This window comes from Heptranchias perlo, chromosome 6 (genome assembly GCF_035084215.1).
Source record: "Heptranchias perlo isolate sHepPer1 chromosome 6, sHepPer1.hap1, whole genome shotgun sequence".
Classification (NCBI taxonomy): Eukaryota; Metazoa; Chordata; class Chondrichthyes; order Hexanchiformes; family Hexanchidae; genus Heptranchias; species Heptranchias perlo.
Window position 1 is genome coordinate 110069599 of NC_090330.1, and position 21683 is coordinate 110091281.

At 42.4% G+C, this 21683-nt stretch overlaps 1 protein-coding gene across 3 annotated transcripts in view; it reads right to left on the minus strand.

Moving 5' to 3' along the window:
- Positions 1–1530: 1530 nt before the first annotated feature.
- The window catches only part of naa50 (N-alpha-acetyltransferase 50, NatE catalytic subunit), a 28886-nt gene continuing 8733 nt past the window's right edge, over positions 1531–21683 (minus strand). The window contains exons 2-6 of one of the 3 annotated variants that reach the window (XM_067986624.1): positions 17879–18015; positions 12765–12884; positions 4383–4449; positions 3438–3510; positions 2085–2193 (exon numbers count right to left, since the gene is read on the minus strand). In XM_067986624.1, the coding sequence (XP_067842725.1) occupies positions 2173–2193; positions 3438–3510; positions 4383–4449; positions 12765–12884; positions 17879–18015 (418 nt within the window). In that variant the 3' untranslated portion in view covers positions 2085–2172. Of the gene's footprint in view, positions 2194–3437; positions 3511–4382; positions 4450–12764; positions 12885–17878; positions 18016–21683 lie in introns of all 3 variants that reach the window. The other 2 variants (XM_067986623.1, XM_067986622.1) reach the window with 2 other exon arrangements.

Sequence of the window (21683 nt, forward strand, 5' to 3'; positions counted from 1 at the left end):
AGATCTAATTCCTTTGGCCCGAGAAGGGACAAGGCAAACAACAAAGGGGAGCCTGGATTCGAGGCAGTTAAGACAGGAAGAATGGCCTGCTTTCTTTGGGAGAGACTCCAAGGGAAGCTAATTAAATTTTTACCGCGATGAAAGGAATTGACAAAATGAATCTAGGAGCATTGTTGATGTTGGTGAATGATTCAAATACCAGGGGACATAAGTTAAATGTTAAGAAGGTATGGTTAAGAGTCGTTAGAATCTAGAATGCCAGAAAGGGCGGTGGCAGCAGATTCACTAAGTAACTTTCAAAAGGGATTTGGATATAAACTTGAAACAGAAAAATTTGAAGGGCAATGGGGAAAGAGCAGGGGAGTGGGACTAATTGGATAGCTCCTTCCAAGAGCCAGCACAGGCACGATGGGCCGAATGGCCTCCTTCTGTGCTGTATGATTCTATGAAAATAAGAAGAATGTCCAACAGAACTTTAAACTTTTAGAAGAGGTACAAGTTACCCACACTATGGAAACAGGCAGTATAAATGGGATCAAGAGGCAACTAGATGCACTTTTGCAGAGGAAAGAGATTGCGGGATATGGGCGGGTAGTGGATCGAGTTATGAAAGACGACAAGCTTGTTGGGTCCAATAGACTTTGCTGCTTCTGACGGCCCTCCTGTGTGTACGTGTGCAATTGCCACATTGTTCAGTTATGCCACAAGAACAGTGGATATCGCAGCCCCATGTTCCAGCTCGCCAGAAAGTCAAAACATAGCAGGTTAACAAAAGGCAAACTTCATCTTACAGCTCCACACCCAGTATATAAAACATACAACACAATAAAAGCCTGTAACCTTACCTCCATGTTACACCAAGGATTAGAAACAGAAATGAATGATGCTTTTAATAAGCCATCTGAATCCCTCGACTGAGTTAGCCTTGAAACTAACCACCACACAGCAATATAAAATGTGTCACTCCATTGTTGTCATTTCTTGCATTTTTTTTGCTTTCATTATCCTGCAAATTGCTGAATGAACCAGGTTATAATCTGTTCATACAAATTTGTCGTTAGACCCTCCAATGTGCATTGACATCTTTTTAAAAATCTCATTTCTCTGCACCTGCCCCACTCTCTTTCCCCCCCCTCCCCTGCCATAGGGTCCTTGAAGTTAGAAATAATTCTGTGAAGCTTGTCTGGGCTTCTTACTGTGAATATTTCATTTCTTGTTCCTTTTACCGTTTTCCCCCTTTGTGTGTCCTGTTTGCTAAATAAATCCAAGTTTCAATTATTTATCCATTAATTTCATCACCTCGACCCCCAATACTTGACCCTTTGTGTCCCAGCTACAACATTCTAATGTTCCGTTTAATCCAATCCTTGTGTAGCACAGGCTCGGGTTGTGTAACAGACACGGATGCTCTCGACATTGGTGTACTCAGGAATCAGAAGAATGTGTGGGGACACGGAGAGACCCAGAGAACAAGGACAGGGCATGGTTCCTGCTAACAAGACGAGCCAGTGAGCACACCAGACTATCCAGTAGCATCTTTAAAATTGAAATATTTATTCCATGAAATGAAAAGTGGGAGATATAACTCCAATAGAGGCACAAATAAGTTCGTAGGACAATTAGTTCTTGAAAGTACTAATTCAACTTTTATGGAAGAATGAACTATGCATGAATAGGTCTGGATTTTTTTTTAAATACAAAATCAGATCACTTGTTTGCACGTTTGAATTGGAAAACAAAAAATTAACCATATAGAACCTGGTAAAGTAATAAAAACATGCCCAAACCCCATGCTTTGATTACAGTTCTGGCAGATGGGTTGCTCGTTTCGAATACATTAATTCTAACTGGTGAAGATACAGAATGCTTTATGTGGGAATAATTTTGAGTGGTTTCAGGTTAACGTGGTAAGAATATTGTCACAACGCGTTGTGAAGAATCGGCTCCTCTCGACACTCACTCCATAACGCTCTGTACAGACTTTTTTTTTTGGCAACAAACGTGCAAGATCAGCCACAATTTCACTTCTGATTTTCCACACTCTGGCATGGAGAAATGTATTTGAGGGTTTTCTGCAAGACATGTGCATCAGCTGGCTCTATCCTCTTGTAGTAGTTCTTTTTAGTTTCTATTATTCCAAAGCCAAATTTTCTGTAGAATTCAATAGCTGATTCATTGCTGATTTGAACGTGCCTGGAATGGTAAACACAACATCAATGCATGTAGCACCTTTAGAAAATCAGCATCACTTCTGAAAGGAAGATGAATCTTTATCTCTACAGCACAACTTTATCTCTATAGCATAGGTGTCAGCCTTGGCTCAGCGGGTAACATTCTCGCCACTGAGTCAGAAGGCTGTGGGTTCAAGTCCCACTCCAGAGACTTGAGCACAAAAATCCAGGCTGACACTCCCAGCGCCAGTATGGAGGGATTGCTGCACTGTCTTTTGGATGAGTCCTTAAACCCCCTCAGGTGGATGTAAAAGATCCCATGGCGCTATTTCGAAGGAGGGCAGGGGAGTTCTCCCTGGCGTCCTGGCTAATATTTATCCCTCAACCAAAATCACTAAATCAGATTTATCTCATTGCTGTTTGTGGGATCTTGCTGTGCGCAAATTGGCTGCTGTGTTCCCTACATTACAACAGTGACTACACTTCAAAAAGTGCTTCATTGGCTGTAAAGCGCTTTGGGACGTCCTGAGGTCACGAAAGGTGCTATATGAATGCAAGTTCTTTCTTTAATAACATGGAAACAATTTTTTAAAAATTTGTTCTCGGGATGCAGGCAACGTTGCCCGAGAAGACGTTGATGAACCTTCTTCCAGCAACAGTTTTTACAACTAGGTGCCTGCTAGGCCACTTCGAAAGGGCATTAAGAGTCAACCACGCAGTGTGGAACTGGAGTGTGGGCCAGACTAGGTAGAGGTGGCAGGATCCATTCCTTGAAGGCCATGAGCGAACCATTTGGGTTTTTACAACAATCTGACAACTATCATGGTCATTTTTCTGGTGCCAGCTCACAAACTACCAAATGTGCAAATAAAGTTTTTTTTAAATAAATGAAGTTAATTCAACAGTAGCAACATTACAACAGGTTTTATAGCCAAAAGCAGCGTGGACTGAAACCAGCCCAATAAGCGGAAGCTTCTAAGGACGGAGGGGGAATAAAAAAGGCGACAATTTACGTTTGATAAATAATAAGTTACTTTAGGGCACGTTGACAGTACAGCTGCCGCACTGGGGTGACGTGGTTCCGTTTTAATGTAAATGGAGATTGAATCTGGAATCAGGGCTTGACCCAATACCAAAATGATGCGGAGCAAGACTACCTGGAGAAAGGAATCTCGCTTAAATTTGGACTCAGTTAACATTCGATTTACCCATCAAGTTTAGCATTTGTGTAAAGTGGTTTCAATTTTAAACCAATATTAAACTCACGGAGTGTGAATGCACTGCTAGACTGCTGAAGAGCTGTTCAGCCACGAGATGGTCTGAGGTCACTTGTTGATGTCTAGTTTGGATCAGGAGAAGAAAAAAGAACTGGAAAAGGGTAACAATTTTCTTCATTGCAAGTTGCTTCAGAGCAGGGTAAAGCCAGGAGCTACCACACTGGCCAGGAGCAGGTTAAAGCCAGGAGCTATCCACACTGGCCAGGAGAAGGTTAAAGCCAGGAGAAGGTTAAAGCCAGGTGCTATCCACACTGGCCAGGAGCACATTTAAATGCCTCCTCCGAGCTGCAGTGTGGCTGGAAGCCCAGAGGTTCAAATATTAAGGAACAGTCTGTGGTTGTGTTTATGGAGCCGGAAACTCCGACTGTAACAATTGTCTCGAATACCACACCTGCCACTTCCTGATCAAGAGCCCACTCGCTGCTGCTTAGGTGGTTTGCTACGGTGCGAGTTTTTAGACTGGGTGCGAGTTAAAGGGCTCAGTCAGAGCACAAAGCAACCACAATGATAGGCCCTCAAGCACAGGCCACATCTTCACCATAAACAATCTCCCAAAGCCAAGATTTTCCTGCAATACATCCCAAATTTTAAAAGCAGGTCGGAGCATAAAACTACTTCTGAATTTCTCACATCAACAAAAGGCACAAACACTGTAGTGCGTCAAAAAGCCTTTACTCTCAAACCCCAGAAGGAAATAGTGTGGGTGGATGCAGGGAGTACCCCCCCCCCTCTGCCAGTTGCTATTCTTAAACTCGCATTCAGACTGTGCGGTCAGAAGTTGCGGAGATATATATTCTGAATGTACAGAAATGGTGTTTGCTAAACAAACAGCGTCCTTGTACGGCCTTATGCAACAACATCCTCCAAATCCACGTTTAACAAAAAAATTATGCGCTGGGAGGGAACTGGTTTAAAGAAAGCAGTGCATACTCACAGATAAATATTGTCAAAAGTTCCATCCTTTTCACAGATGTTTAACACATGATTCAGCATTTTAGTTCCTAAAAAAAAGGAAAAGAAGAAATCACTCAATGCTGGGAGTCAAGTGCACACCACTTACTCTGAAAATAGTCCATACGTCACAATAACCCATCATGTTGCTTGCACTTCTTCAGTGTAGGGCATGCTGAACTGCCACAACACACTGGAAATTCTTGTGTCACGTTATACCCCAGGGAACAGATAGTGGTCATGAAAGCTCTCTGAATTTTGCAACAGCTGTGATACCTATAAATTATCACACCTATGGTGTGTGTTTAAGTACAGACCCCACCACTTAAAACATCCACATTTAAAACGGGCAGAGGCTTTTATCGGCCAAAAAGCAATAACCATTATCCATTTGCAATAATGTCAATTTCAAAGTTGCCGGTTATAGCGTCTTAAGTGCTCCGTTTATTTTGTCAGAAGCAGCTGTGCTTACTCACTAGTTTGCATCTCGTTAAGTTGCACTGAACGCAAGAATCAAGATCTTGTTCGATAAGACAAACTGTCTTCAAATTAAGAGGCTATTGCACAAATAATATCGCATAATTACCACCAGCAAAATGCTTTACAATAAAGGCAATTGCTAGGCTTCATAGATTAATACAATTCCTGATCAATAACTTAATAAATGTTAGTACAGATTTCAGAGGTGCACAGCCACCGAGGCGTTGCAGCTGCCCACGTTTCAGATGCAGTATCTGCATTTGCGGATTAAAAATCAATGGAGCTCTCCAATTTTCCTCTTATGCTACCTGATTCCGCTACTCCAGGAAAACTCCTGCTGTCAGCATGCAGGCAAGTTTCAATTCCTCCAGAGCAACAGGTAAGGGGAGAATCGGGGAAGAATAGTGCTAGGGGTGGGGGGGGGGGGGGGGGGAGGAAAAAAACTCAGAGAAAGCATACCCTGTTATTCCGGCCATCGCATATGGCGGGCAAATCGCATTCGCACAAACGCGCTCGCTACAAGCGATGGGGACCGTACCATAAAAACATTTACTTTTGACTACTTCAAGTCTATGTCCTGGCTTTCAAGTTAGGCTTTTATATTGACTTCATTAAATTATGATGTGGAGATGCCGGCGATGGACTGGGGTGGACAAATGTAAGGAATCTTACAACACCAGGTTATAGTCCAACAGTTTTATTTGAAAACCTGGTGTTGTAAGATTCCTTACATTCATTAAATTATATCTTTGGAGGTACGATACTAAAGCACAAAGAATAGAAACGGAGGAAAATGAGTGTATTTCTTTTGAGGTTCCAGTTGCCTGAAGTTGGTATTGGCAGTCATGGCCTATTACATCTTGCATCAAAACAACAATGGTGTTTTGTCCCACAACAGTAACGCTAATCCAGCATCACAATTTAAAATGGAGATCCGCAGGAACAAACGGTCAATTTACAGTTGTCGAAGTTTTTTGTGTCTGGGAGGCTGATTACCCCCTTTCATACATAACCTTTAACTCGACTAATTCTTGACCCAAGCTCTCTGGGGCTCTGGCACAGGCAAATTGTCTGAGCACCCATAAAAATAACATGGATTCCATCTTAGGTTATTGCAACGTCACACATCTAACAGGGTGACAATTTTATTTTTATTACAGTTATTGCAGAGGTGTCAGCCGCAGTTCAGTGGGTAGCACTCTCGCCTCTGAGTCAGAAGGTTGTGGATTCAGGTCCCACTCCAGAGGCCTGAGCACAGAATCCAGGCTGACACTTCCAGTGCTGTATTGAGGGAGTGCTGCACTGTCTTTCAGATGACACGTGAAACAGAGGCCCCGTCTGCCCCCTCAGGTCAACGTAAAAGATCCCACGGCACTATTTCAAAGAAGAGCAGTGGAGTTCTCCCTGATGTTCTGGGTCAATATTCATCCCTCAACCAACATCACTAAAAACAGATGATCTGGTCCTTTAACTCACTGGCAGTGGGACCTTGCTGTGTGCAAGTTGGCTGCACTGTTTGCCCACATTACAAAAGTGATTAGACTTAAAATGTACTTCATTGACTATGAAACATAGAAAATAGGAGCAGGAGTAGGCCATTCGGCCCTTCGAGCCTGCTCCGCCATTCAATATGATCATGGCTGATCCTCTAACTCAATACCATATTCCCGCTGTCTCCCCATACCCCTTGATGCCTTTTGTGTCTAGAAATCTATCTAGCATTTTCTTAAATATATTCAGCGCGTCCTGAGGTCGTGAATATAAATGCAGGCTCTTCCTAAAATTAGCAGAGAGCAAGCCCTGAGGGAGTAAAATCAAGGACAGGACAAGAGGAAAAGCAAACGCCATATGGGTATTACAAAAATGATAGAGAACTTGACACCTGGTGGAAAAGAGGGCACAGCTTGGTCCTGAAATCCTACAAATAGTTAAACAAGATACAAGAGTTTCTGTGCTCACATGCATTAGTACAATCTGTAATTGACAGCTATTGGCCACATGGCACTACCTATAACCCTGTTTCCTACCCATCAACCAGCTTTCTATCCATGCTGCGATATTTCCCCATGTGCTATATACATGAATTTCTGTAGCAAGCCTCCTGTGTGACACCATATCAAATGCCTTCTGCAAAATCCATACACGCTACACCTACCACATCCCCTTAATCAGCAGTCACTTCAAAAACGTCTCAACTTGTGAAACAAGACTTGTCTTTAACAAACTGTGCTGGCTACCCCTTGATTACCTCATGCATCTCTAAATGCTCAAATCTGATTTCAAATTATGCATTTAAAGAGTTTGCCGACAACTAGAGTTAGAGCAGTTAGTCTGGAATTACCTGGTTTATCCTCCTCTCCTTTCTTTAACAGAGTTGTTTACACTGGCTGCCCTCCAATCCCCTGGCACAATTTGTAAATCTAGAGAATAGTGAAAAATTGTGGTCAGCGCTTCTGCCATCTGCTCTAAAACCTACATCCAGTTCTGCTCATTTTTCTGGAAAAAAATCCTTTTCTGCAGTCGTCTACATTGGCTCATAGTCTGGCAACGCCTCAATTGTCAAATTCTCATCCTCATGTTCAAATCCCTCCATTGCGTCACCCCTCCCTAACTCCCTCCTGCCCTACAACCCACCGAGATCTCTGCGCTTCTCCAATTCTGGCCTCTTGCGTATCCCCAATTTTCATCGCTCCACCTTTGGTGGCCATTCCTTCAGCTGCCTAGGCCCTAAGCTCTGGAATTCCCTCCCTAAACCTCCCTGCTTTTCTCTCCTCCTTTAAAACACTCCTTAAAACCTACCTCTTTGACCACCTGTCCTAATATCTCCTTATATGGCTCGGTGTCAAATTTTGTTTGATAATCGCTCCTGGGAAGCGCCTTAAGGCATTTTACTATGTTAAAGGCGCTATATAAATGCAAGTTGTTATTGCCTCCACAACTTCTTCTCATAACCTACATCCTCACGATCACCATTTGTAAACACTGACCCAATCTATTTAATATCCCACCATACCTTTACCCCCATAACAAGGCTCTGTCCTTCACTGCTGGGTGGTCCTGCCCACTCACTAGTATTTTGCTTTTAATATGCCTATAAAAGTCCTTACTATTTCCTTTTGTCTTGTCTGCTAGCCATTTTTCGCATTTCCTTTTGATTTCTCTTTTCACCGCACTACACTTTCTAAATTCCTCATGATTTTCGATAGTACTGTTGGCCCTAGTTTTATTAGGTGCCGCCCTTTTCGGTCTCAATCCAGTTTCAATGGCCAGGGTTTTCTGTACTAGGCTCACCAGCTCACAATTTGCCGGTCATTAAAATAAATTAGGAAAAATGTGAGCTTGGAGATTGCACAAGTGGAAAATCCAGGCCAATCTTTCCATTTATCCATGGACCTCCACCCTTGGGTGCCCTCCCTTTTCACCTTGTAGGAATATATCTATTTTGTACTCTATCCATCTCATATTTGAAGATTTCCCAATGGTGACACGTCATCCTGCTTACTAACTTTTCTGTCTAGTTAATTTGGGGAAAATCCCTTAACTGACTGAATGTTCTGTTAATCCAGTCTAGAACCCTTACTGTTGATTGTTCAATAGTCAGTTTCTCAACTGACAGCAAATCCTAGGTTCCCCAGGACAGGACAGGACAGGCCAGGCCATGCTGGACCGAGATCCCGGGTAAGCCTGAGGGCCAATAAGAGCCAACTGTCTAGTTAAGGATAGACCATAAGGTGTGGCATATCAGGGATTGAAGGAGGGAATGACCTTCCCAAATGATTTTTCCCTCACCCACGAATTAGACATCGAGAAGCCATGTGCCTGCATGTCTACTAGGCCAATAATTTTGGGGGGTGGGGTGATGTGAACATTTGACCGTTAGGCTGTCTCTTTGGCCCCAAAAAGAGGGCAACAATTACTTTTTGGGGGCTAACCTCCTTTGAGGACCATTACCCAGGATGGCTTTAAGGTTTTGTCAGAGTTTCAAAGAATTTCATCACTTCCTCAGTTTGATTTCCAAAGACTGTTTTTTCCCTATGATCAAAGCTTAGCCCAGAAGTATTCAGCGAAACCTGCAATATACAGCCACATACCACTGTAGAAGACTCTATGAAGCATGCCAGGTTCCCTATTTGCTAGTCAATAAAGTTTACCTAGTGCACTTAGGACGCAGCCATTCTCATCCAGAGTGTTCCCGGTACACCTTAAAGCATGGCTGTAAGTATTTGGGCTCAAGGAGTGGGTGTGCAGTAAGATCAGCCAACGCTGTACTGACCAAATCAATTGAGGCAATATATTAAATAAAAACATTTAATAAGGTTTTGAATCGGATGGGGAAATGAGGCACTCTAAGTTCTATCCGAAGTTCTGCACAACTGTGGGAGTTTCAACACAACTCCCCGCAGGAAAGACGTCACTGACATCCTCAAAAAGTGCTTCTGGTTCATTCAAGTCCAGCAAACTTGAGCTGACTATTATGAACTTGGTCATCAGCTGAGATATCTGTTAGTAAGAACATACATTTGATGCTGTGTTGCTTGTAATAATGTTCTAGGAACAAACTGGATAAAACAAAATTAGACAAGAAAAAGCCAAAGATGAGAACAGGTCTTTGATCCCACTGAAGCTCATCACTCGACTGCTACCCAACCTAGTATCCAACTGTATTTTGAATGCTTCCCACCCTAATATCTTTGACTCTACCCCATAACTGCCGGATTACTCCATGCATTTATCACCTCATGGATAAAGATTATTTTCCATGGAATCCTAGAATCTTACAGCACAGAAGACGACCATTCGGCCCATCGTGCCTGTGCCAGTGAGAATCCCTACGTGGTCAGTTTTCGGTAAAATATTAAGATGCATACGTGGCAAAGAAGCAGAATGCAAAATGGTTAGAAAGGGTTAATTAGTTAGTAACTGAGATTGGTACAGGTGGCCTGGCCTCCTGCTGGGCCATATGTTTGCGTAGTCAGCAGGTTTGCATGGTCTTATCAATGTAGAGTCTTTGATGTGATTCAAGGACTGGTCTGAATGTCTCCATGTTTATGGCAGATCAATATAGGTAACGAGCTTAGCCAAAGTTGAAAGACATTCCAGGTTGGGAGATAAGGAACAGAAGGAACAGGGAAGAACATTCCAAGTTGGAAGGTGAGGAGGTATCCCCTTTGATGTCTAACAGCAGCATGATCAGCACATGGACGATTTATGATTGGCCGGAAATAATGTAACCTCGCATGGCAACCTGTGCCCGGCTTATGATTGGTGTTGACCCTCGTTAAGTATGTTCCAACCCTATTGATTTGTATAAAAACGTGTGGATTTCTGTATGTTTTTGTTCTTGCTCTGCCAGCATAGAGGGACTCTATCAGGAGTCCAAATCAATGCTGCAGACTAAGAACCCTGCTATTAAAGTTGTGATGAACTTTAAAATGTATTCGACTTCAGATTTTACTGAACCAGAATGAGGGGAAAGAATCCGGATCGTCACCAGCTCTTTGAAAGAGCTATCCAATTGGTCCCACTCCCCTGCACTTTCCCCATAGCCCTGCAATTTTCACCCCTTCAAGTATTTATCCAATTCTAGTATCTGCTTCATATTTATTTCTCACTAATCGTGATGTCCACTAGTCCGACTGACTTGATTTACCTTGAAGTATTACTGTGTTCACCTTTGAATCCATTACATACCTTTACGAGGCTCCCCTCTAAACTACCACTTCCCTAGACAGAGAGTTCATCTTCTCTAACCTTTCCTGATAACTTATCCCAATTACGCATAGCTTGTTGCACTTCTCTACAGTTATGTCCCTTTTTGAGGCACGATGACCAAAACTGTACCCAGTACTCCAGGTATGATCTGAATATATTTTAAAAATCTTTAGCATAATCTCTGCAGACTCCTACTTTTCTGTCCTACGTACCCCAACATTCTATTAGCTTTCTATGTGCTTCTCCGCAACATCGAAATTGAAAGTGTTATGCCTATTGTTATTCCCAAGTTCCTTTCTAATTCTCCAGATGCTTATTCTACACAACTATTATCACTCAACGTTCACCCACCATGCAATCATTACATTTATCCATATTAAATTTCACTTAATGATAGGAGGCAGCCCCTTTTCACACCAACTGTTTGCACTAATCTATTCACCAATCATCCTCACTTCACCTTTAATTTGATCATCGATGTCCTGGACGACATGGATAAACTTCACAGGGACAAAATAGTGCCCGAAGAGTATTAAAAAGACCTTTATGCCAGTCAGTCAAATGCTTTTGTGAAGTCAATGCTGAACATTGATGAGTTGTTTGTGCTTTCTCTCTTTAGGAACCATTCAGCTTTCTGCTCCAATACGAACACTCGTTCAACAACATCATAACTTCATCCAAATCAAGATAAGTGTTGGAAAGATTTTCAATTACAGCTGTTTATTTTGACATTTCTTCTATGGGCTGTTTGTCAGCACTTTGCCATAATTAGACACCAACCCAGCAATCACATAGAATTACACAGAATGTACAGCACAGAAACAGGCCATTCAGCCCAACAGGTCCATGTCGGTGTTTATGCTCCACACGAGCCTTCTCCCTCCCTACTTCATCTCCCCCCATCAGCATATCCTTCTATTCCTTTTTCCCTCATGTGTTTATCTAGCTTCCCCATAAATGCATCTATGCAATCCAGAGTCATACTAGAACAGTATCAATCTATATTAATAATTTTGTGTATAAGCATTTATCCTATTGTCACAATTTGGACATGCTTATGTCAATATTTAATATTGAAACTGCATATGTAAACATTGAGAGTTGAAATCCTCAATGTAAACAGTTGCTTGTAACATGCAATTGCAGGCTTGGCCATTAGGTGGAGCGAATTTTTCAAGTCTCTCTCCCAACTCCATCACAATCTTGTATGTAGAAGTCCTTATATTTATTAACTGACTGTGGGGCGATGCCCTGGGCATTTTACTCGCGTTAATTATATTTTTAAACATTGTTTGGTACAGTGCAGTTCAAATCCAAAAGTAGCACATAGTTCCAAAACAGCTCCAATCCAGACTGCATTTCACCTGGAGGTCAGCAACAGGGATGGAACACATCTCCACCTCTTAAGTGTTAATGAGATTTTAAACAGTGACTATATCTACCACCATTTGAATTTTTCAAACATACATGCGCCTCGTGCTACAGCATAAAACACCATATAAATTAGCTCTAGTTTGTTACACTATAGTAATCAAATACAGAATTTTTGATTAGCATTTCTACTCTTTTACATGGTAGCAGAACCATAACTCTCTGTACTAACAGGGACTTTCAAGTACAGTTGTGGAAATATTGTCTCCAGTAAAAGTCAGGAGAATTTGTAGGAGCAGGAGTAAGCCATTCAAGCCCCTCGAGCCTGTTCTGCCATCCAATTAGATCATGGCTGATCTGTATTTTAACTCCATCGACCCACCTTGGTTCTATAATCTTTAATAACCTTACCTAACAAAAATCCATCAATCTCAGTTTTTAATTATTCAATTGACCCCCAGCCTCAACAGCTTTTTGGCAAGGGGGGGTTGGGGATGAGAGAATTCCAGATTTCCACTCCCCTTTGTGTGAAGAAGTGTTTCCTGACATCACCCCTGAACGGCCCAGTTCTAATTTTAAGGTTCTGCCCCCTTGTTCTGGACTCCCCCCACCAGAGGAAATAGTTTCTCTCCATCTACCCTATCAAATCCTTTAATCATCTCAAACACCTCGACTGGATCAGCCCATAATCTTCTAGACTCAGGGGAATACAAGCCCAGTCTATGCAACCTAGTTAATAATTTTAAGAATTACAAACACATCGGAGGAGACTCTGATTTTGCAATCTTCCCACCAAGCTTACCTATTCCTAGCCTGCGGTATGGTGCCAGGCATCCCAGGGTCATGATGTACAATCGCTTTTGGTTTTGCGAATGATCCACTCTACAGCACACTGCACCCACTGCAATGTCATTGAAATATGCTGCAAATAAATGAGATAAAACAGATTTTTTTTTAATACATGGCCGCTCATCAGTAAAAATATAAAAATTTCCAAGCGTATTGCTGAAAAAAATCACTTTGTAAAACAGAAGAAATGCCCAAATAAAATTCATATACAATAAACTGCAGTATTTCCTCAGCACTACATAATTTTCCAAAAGTATGCTTTGCTTTACTAAAAATATCCTAAATTTTACAGTTTAGTTTGACCCTGGACACCATTATTTTGCCTCTCCTCAGCTGCTCCAATGATGCATGTTATGGCGACTAACAATGTGAATCCCAATTGCTTGAATTGGAATTGGCATGTTAGACCCTGCAAAGCCTCCTTACAGGCAACTACTGCTGCATGCAGCCTTGTTGGAGGAAGCCAGCTCCAAAACAGCCCCAAGGCTGGCCCAAAGTCTGCAGCTCCTATTAAAGAGGATGAATCAGATGTAGACGGGGCAATGAAGTAGCTGGGGAAAGTAGTGAGATGCAATAATGTTAGTCTTCTTAGGAGTACAGATATGAAAGGCTTTTGATAGAGCAGAAAGGGAGAAACTGTTTCCAGAGAGTTGGCAACCAGAGGACACAGATTTAAGGTAATTGGCAAGAGAACCAGAGGGGAGGTAAGGAGAATTTTTTTTACGCAGCGAGTTATGATGATTTGGAATGCACTGCCTGAAAGGGTGGTGGAATGAGATTCAATAATAACTTTCAAAAGGGAATTGGATATAGATTTGAAAAGGAAAAATTTGCAGGGCTATGGGGAAAGAGCAGGGGAGTGGGACTAATTGGACATCTCTTTCAAAGATGGGCTGAATGGCCTCCTTCTGTGCTGTATGAGTCCATAAGCTATAAAAATGAGGAAATACATATTTTTTTAAAAGACAATTTTTAAAGAGGAAACACTTGTAGAGGAAGTTTTTCTCCCTCCAGCCTGCCTTTCTCCTTGAACATAATACCAAAAAAAAATCTACTTGTACAGTACTCGGGGATCAAGCAGAACTGCTCGTTTCTCACACCAATGAATGCTGTTAAATGCCACGAGAAGCTGCTGCACCACAGATGGTCTGTGATCAGTAATGCATGCGTGCTCCTGTGGGTTTGAATGGCCCCTTCTGTTAACATTTCAGTATGCAGTGAGGATAGGGTTGGCATTGTAGTCACTGCATGTAAACTTAGAGTCAATCAGTAAAAGCTGCCCTTTAGGACTCTGCTACAGATTTCTATTGTGCAGTCATGTGACCACTCATTTTTACGTGTCCCATTTAAATTCTCTATGAAAACTGCACATAGCCCCTATTGGCACAGGAATTGTAGAACAGAAATAGTGACATTCTGTAACCATGTTTGCATGTAGAGTACCCTTGCAGCGTTAAGAAGCATCTACAAGGATTTGGCAGTATCACACTAAAACAGCTCAGCGTAGCCAGATATACAAAACGTCTTCAGTACCTGTTCTCCTATGCTATCTGCCTGGGATTCTCTCTCAAAACCAGAGTAGACTGATATGGGCTCATCTTTCAAGGCCACATTCACCTCTGGAGCGAGCCAGTACCAAAGAGGTCAACCATGGCTCTCATTCCTAAGGGGTCTGGGTTGATGTCTTGAGAGATCCAATGTGCAGGGTGGGGTTGTCATTTCAGGACTTGAGTGCTCTACCCAGAGGGCTGTGGACGCTGAGTCATTGAGTATATTCAAGACTGAGATAGATAGATTTTTAGGACTCTAGGGGAATCAAGGGTTATGGGGATCGGGCAGGAAAGTGGAGTTCATAGAATCATAGAAAGTTACGCCACAGAAGGAGGCCATTTGGCCCACTGTGTCCCTGCTGGCTGAAAAAGAGCTATCCAGCTTAATCCCACTTTCCAGCACTTGGTCTGTAGCCCTGTAGGTTACGGCACTTCAAGTGCACATCCAAGTACTTTCTAAATGAGTTGAGGGTTTCTGCCTCTACCACCCTTTCAGGCAGTGAGTTCCAGACCCCCACCACCCTCTGGATGAAAAAATTTCTCCTCAGCTCCCCTCTAATCCTTCTACCAATTACTTTAAATCTATGCCCCCCCCCGTTATTGACCCCTCCACTAAGGGAAATAGGTCCTTCCTATCCATTCTATCTAGTCCCGTCATAATTTTGTACACCTCAATTAAATCACCCCTCAGCCTCCTTTGTTCTAAAGAAAACCCCAGCCTGTCCCATCTTTTCTCATAGCTAAAATTCTCCAGCCCTGGCAACATCCTCTTAAATCTCCTCTGCACCCTCTCTAGTACAATCACATCTTTCCTGTAATGTGGTGACCAGAACTGTACGCAGTACTCAAGCTGTGGCCTAACTAATGTTTTGTACAGTTCTAGCATAACCTCCCTGCTCTTATATTCTATGCCTCAACTAATAAAGGAAAGTATCCCGTATGTCTTTTTAAACCACCTTGTCTACCTGTCTTGCTACCTTCGGGGAGGGGATCTGTGGACATGCACTTCAAGGTCCATTTGTTCCTCTACCCCTCTCGCTATCCTTCCATTTATTGTGAATTCCCTTGCCTTGTTTGCCCTCCCCAAATGCATTACCTCACATTTCTCCGGGTTGAATTCCATCTGCCACTTTTCTACCCGCCTAACCAATCCATTGATATCTTCCTGCAGTCTACAGCTTTCTTCCTCCTATCAACCACATGGCCAATTTCTGTATCATTTGCAAACTTCTTGATCAAGCCCCCTCACATTCAAGTCCAAATCATTAATATATACCACAAAAAGCAAGGGACCCAGTACTGAGCCTTGCAGAACCTCACTGGAAACAGCCTGCCAGTCGCAAAAACACCCGTCAACCTTTACCCTTTGCTTCCTGCCACTGAGCCAATTTTGGATCCAACTAGTTGAGGCCAAAGATCAGCCATGATCTTAATGAATGGTGGAGCAGGCTCGAGGGGCCGTATGGCCTACTCCTGCTCCTATTTCTTGTGTTCTGAGTTCATAACTGAGGCTGACACGCCAGTGGAGAACCAAGGGAGTGCTGCACTGTCTGAGGTGCCTTCTTTCAGATGAGACATGAAACCAAAGTCCCATCCACCTGTCGAGGTGCACTACTCAGAGAACGGAGTTTTCAAATGCTCTCCGATTCACTGATGGAAGGCTTGCATTGAACAGTTGGGCTCCAACTTAAATCAAGAGTACCAACAGATCAAATGCAAGGGGAGGGGGCAACATAATCACCAAATTCACTCTAAAACCCATGTGTACATACTCCAATATGCTTCCACACAGCAACCTTATTGTGTCGGTTTAATCAATGGCCTCCAACAAAAAGTGTGTACATGCATACACCTCTGCAGACATGCACACCAAATACACTAACTTTTCCTGGATTGGCAGACCAGAGGTTTAATGCAAACCAGTGCCCAGTTACTTAAGCCTCAACTCTGAGTCTTCAAGTGACTACAATACCTTGGGAGCGTGCTTCATGTATTTTACCTTTTGAAACATTCAATTACTCCATCTTTTTGGTGAGTACACAAGGAACTGCAAAACTGATCACTGAAATACTATTTAGAATATTCTGACATCAACCTCTGTTTTAAACTAACTCCATCTTGTCGATCAGGTACAGCCCCCAAGATCTAGAAATATAGAGTTATGCAAAATCCATGGGGTATATATTGGATCATTTCCCTCTATTTCTCTTTCTTCCTGCTAAAGCTCCAAGTCAGACCCAGATACTTGCAATTCCCATCGCTGAGAAGGAGGAAATCTGGCTTCACACTTTTATCTTTAACAGAAGGTCAAAAGGCAACTCATAAGAAGTACGAAAATATGGGCCTCCAACATCGCCAGCAGTGGTTCTAAATGAGCTCATGTTCTGGTTAGAGCTTTTGCTTATGCCTTTAGTTACATAGAATTTGCACCACAGAAAAAGGCCATTTGGTCCAACTGGTCCATGCCGGTGTTTATGCTCCACACAAGCCTCCTCCCACCCCTTTAGTGTTGCCAAAGGAAAAACTGTTCCCCTTTAGCTTGCAGCAATGGCCACATTTCATGGTTTGCTCTTGCTATGCTTTGAAATAAACAAGCAATAACTTATCTACAGAATACAAGTAGTGAACTTGGCTTTCTGAAACCATGAGTTAAGTATCCACAGAAGCATAAAGCCCTGTGCAGACCTACACAATGCAATCTGGATTCCATCTCTGGCATACATGCAACAGAAACGTACATGTAGTATGACATTCAGAACGAAAACTTCCAGTATTGAGGCAGGAACTTGGGCAGAGGTTTATCTGCTGCACGGTCCCAACGTGCGAGTGGTTAGATACCAACAGTATCTAGAACACAACACGAGCTGAATGTACGGCAGTAGAACGATTTTTTATTATTAGGGCTGAAAGAAAATGAAAGGATTTAACACAGGTTTGTGGAACTGGGTTCAGATCCAGGCAGGAAGCTAGGCTCAGATCCCAGGCAGGAACAAGAATTTTCTATAGCGGTTTGGTATTCAAGAGCCCCTTCTGTGGATCTCTCTGCACTGCATCACCTTCAGAGGTGGCTCCGTGAGCTACAGAGTCCACATCGATCCTGATGACCTTCATTTCCTAAGCTGGCTTTAGCCAGGAAAGGGTTTCACATATTGTCTATTTGTGTGACCAAACGACTAGCTGCTTCTGCTTGCTGTTACAGAAACCTTCCCATCAAAGTGCTATGTATGTCGTGCAGCTCTCCAATGACCCTGCTGTAATCCAAGAGCACTTTGCCTCTCTTGCTCCCTTGATCTGCAAAATATGCAAAATTCTTTCCTGTCTAGTAGAATCAAAACCTGCATGGCCACATAAATGGATATTTGATCCCCATACAAATTCTGGTAACTATTTTAATGTGGTCCCAGCAGAGGTTTCAATCTAGGCATAACATTTCCTAGCAAAATACTGACAATTTATTTAAAAGAGCTTAGCGATACATACTACATGCATAAATACACCACATAATCTCAAACTTTACCTAATTTTGCAAGTTCGCCAACCTCCAGCACATCCTTGTAGAATTTGTCGTTGTAACTTACAGGGAAGATGACTTGATTTAACCTTTTCAGCTGTTTGATGTTGTGTGGAGTTACATCTCCAAGCTCAATCCGGCTACTGAAACAAAACAAAAGCATTTCATATAACTGCGCTTGGAGTGTTACATCGATTCACCAAAATTCAGTACCAACTCTTGAACGTAGAAACCATACCAAAACTCGGCTATACTGCATCCACTGATGTGAAAATATACAGCCAGTTAATTATTTGCAGACTACTCCGTCAATTCACAAGCTGCTTAATTTGAATTATCCTTAACAATTTTAAAATCTTGTTTTAATTAAAGGAATGGAAAGGACTTGCATTTATACAGCATCGTTCACAACCTCAGAACGTCCCTAAGTGCTTTACTGCTAATTTGTGCACAGCAAGGTCCCACAAACGGCAGTAATAAACCGTGTTAGTGATGTTGGTTGAGGGAAAAATATTGGCCAGGTCACCAGGGTGAACTCCCCTGCTTTTCTTTTAATAATGCCGTGGGATCTTTTACATCCACTTGAGAGGGCTGGCGGGGCCTCGGTTTAACGTCTCACCCAAAAGACTGCACCTCTGACAGTGCCCACTGGAGTGTCAGCCTCGATTATGTGCTCAAGTCTCTTAGATCAGTTGCGTAATTCAAGTTACTGGACAATTTGATTTTTTGTATGCAAGTAGTGTGTCTTCGTCTTCCTGGGAGAACTGGTCAAGGCCCAACTGCATGAGGATTGCATCAAAAGAGACACTTCAGTGCAGAGAACAAATTCAACACAAATGCTTCTACAGTATCGTGACAAACTAGAGTCTTCCCAACTCCGCTCCAACAGGGAATCAAGAGCTGAATGCCGTTTCCTCCACAGCTTTGTGCCAACAATCTCCCAGGTTTAATGTTACAAAAACTCAGTTACGACTCTGCCAGTGCCAGAATTATAAGAACATAAGAAATAGGAGCAGGAGTAGGCCATCCGGCCCCTCGAGCCTGCTCCGCCATTCAACAAGATCATGGCTGATCTTCTACCTCAATGCCATTTGCCTGCACTATCCCCATATCCCTTGATGCCTTAAATATCTAGAAATCTATCGATCTCTGTTTTGAATGTACTCAATGACTGAGCCTCCACAGACCTCTGGGGTAGAGAATCCCAAAGATTCACCACCCTCTGAATGAAGAAATTTCTCCTCACCTCAATCCTAAATGGCCTACCCCTTAATTCTGAGTCTTGGTTTTAGACTCCCCAGCAAGGGGAAACATCCTCCTTGCAGGTACCTTGTCGAGCCCTGTAAGAATTTTGTATGTTTCAATGAGATCACCTCTCGTTCTTCTAAACTTTAGAGAACACAGGCACAGTCTGCTCAATCTCTCCTCATACGACAATCCTTGCAAGACTCCTTTTTTGGCCAATTAATCTCACTCTCAAGCTCCCTCTGGCCTCATCAACCAGTTTCTTCACCGGAGGACAACAATTATCTGGTCCTACAGTACATCTTCTCTGCAAAATTTGAAATACTCGAGGAAGGCACTATGATGGATAAGGCTCGGGCAACCAGACAATAGGTTGAACATTTGGGTCGTCCAGTAAGTATATTTTGTTACCCCCAACAGTGCAATGGTGCCCAATCTCCATTCGAAAATTGACTGTCACCCACCTCTACTCCTCCAAATACCACCCCAAAACCTGAATACAAACCAAGCAAAATAGAGGGGACCCATGCTCACAAGAGCATATTCACGTCCGCACACCACACCGCATAACACGAATTCCACGAATGTCTGAAGAACAATTTATGGACTAGTACACATGAACATCCCATCAACCGCAGTCGCAAGTGGAGTCCGATAATCATTTGAAATTCTCCTTACCAAAGCTTTCTTACAATCCGCTAGCAAACAGGAAAAACAATCGCCAGTGTCTTTGTTTGGGTGGTTAAGTATCTCAGCATGATTCTTTCCCCAAAGCAGCAGGTAACTGTAAAAATATTACTCTCTGGGTAACTGTAAATGACAATCTGTGGTGGAACATTACAGCTATTCCCTTCTATTTAGGAGAGCAGTTGCCAGCCCCTATTTCATTTCCCTGCAATTTCTTACTTATAAAGGCAATTTTTAAAAATATTAATTCTCAGGCTTCAAAGAGCAGTTAAGAGTCAACCACAGTGGTGTGGGACTGGAGCCACATATAAAGAAAGAACGAACCTGCATTTGTATAGCACCTTTCACGACCTCAGGACATCCCGAAGTGCTTTACAGCCAATGAAGTACTTTTGAAATGTAGTCACTGTTGTAATGTGGAAGCCAATTTGCGCACAGCAAGTTCCCACAAACAGCAACGTAATAAATGACCAGATAATCTGTTTTAGCAATGTTGGTTGAGGGGTAAATATAGGTCAGGACACACCGGGGAGAACTCCCCTTCAAAATAGTGCCATGGGTAAGGACGGCAGGTTTCCTTCCCTAAAGGACATTAGTGAACCAGTTGGGTTTTTAACGACAATCAGACAGCTTCACGGTCACTTTTACTGATAACAGCTTTTTATTAATTTCCAGATTTTAACTGAATTCTAATTCTCAAGGTGCCATGATGGGATTTGGATTCTCATTCTCTGGATTATTAGTCCAGGCCGCTGGATTACTGGTCCAGTAACATAACCACTACACTACCATTAGGTAAGATGATGCTTTCTCTCCCTCACAAAACGAGGAAACATTTTATGTGCAGGTTGTGTTGATGTTAGCGAACAATTTTTTAAAGAAAAATCTTTAATTCCTATTTTTATACATTGGTTTATTCTGAATTGATCCAAGTGAAAGATCCATTTCTCTTTATTTTTCCATTTTCTCTTGTTTAAGCTTTGCATCCATGTTGATGAACATTGCTCATTTTGAACTTAAGTTGGTTAATACTGGACACAATACCCATGTCTGAGTTCTAAACTTCAGGCTGATGAGATTAAGTAGGCACTTAGCAAATAAAATTAGCCTTTATATGTTAGAATGATTTGCTGTGCTTGCCGTGGCAGTTGTTAAAGGACACCGTTTAGATAGTCTGAACAGGTGTTGGTATTAAAATAGTATCATGCTATATGATTTCAATTTCTTTACTTAATCGGTGCTGACAGGAATATGTTTCCCTCCTTCTCCATCTGAGACGGTGCTCAAACTTGAAGCAATGAAATAACAAGCACCTTGAAGTTAATTCAAGGACTTCGATTGGTTACTTTTTGGTCTTTCGAGGATTGTTTAACCTCTACATACAACTGAACATAAGAGTCAAAAGGGAAAGCCAGTTGGGACACCGTCTCTTCAGGAGATTGGCATGATACAGAAGCCGTCTGCGGCAGACGGTTTGCCGAAAACTCATCGCATCCATTATGCGCAAGGGGGCAAGAAACAGCAGATGCACTCTCCCACTGTCGACTGCACTCAGAGTGTAAACAACCCAACCAATTTGGAACAGACAACAACAAAGACCCACAGAAAGGGTCTCTACATTAAGCAGCACAGCAGAGATCACCACCCCGTTTGGAGACATCTTTTAAAAAGGTCCTGTCAATGTTCAAGAGGCTTATTCTGAAACATACTTCAGATCCAATGAATAGCAAGGGATGCAACTCTATATATGGAGATTGAAATGATGATTGCTTAATGCTGATGGCAAGAGCTGATGGCAATATTGTAAAGAGATAACTATTTAAAAAAAAAACAGGACGAATTAGGTAGGAGCAGCCCGGACAGCTCCTGTTTTATGTAC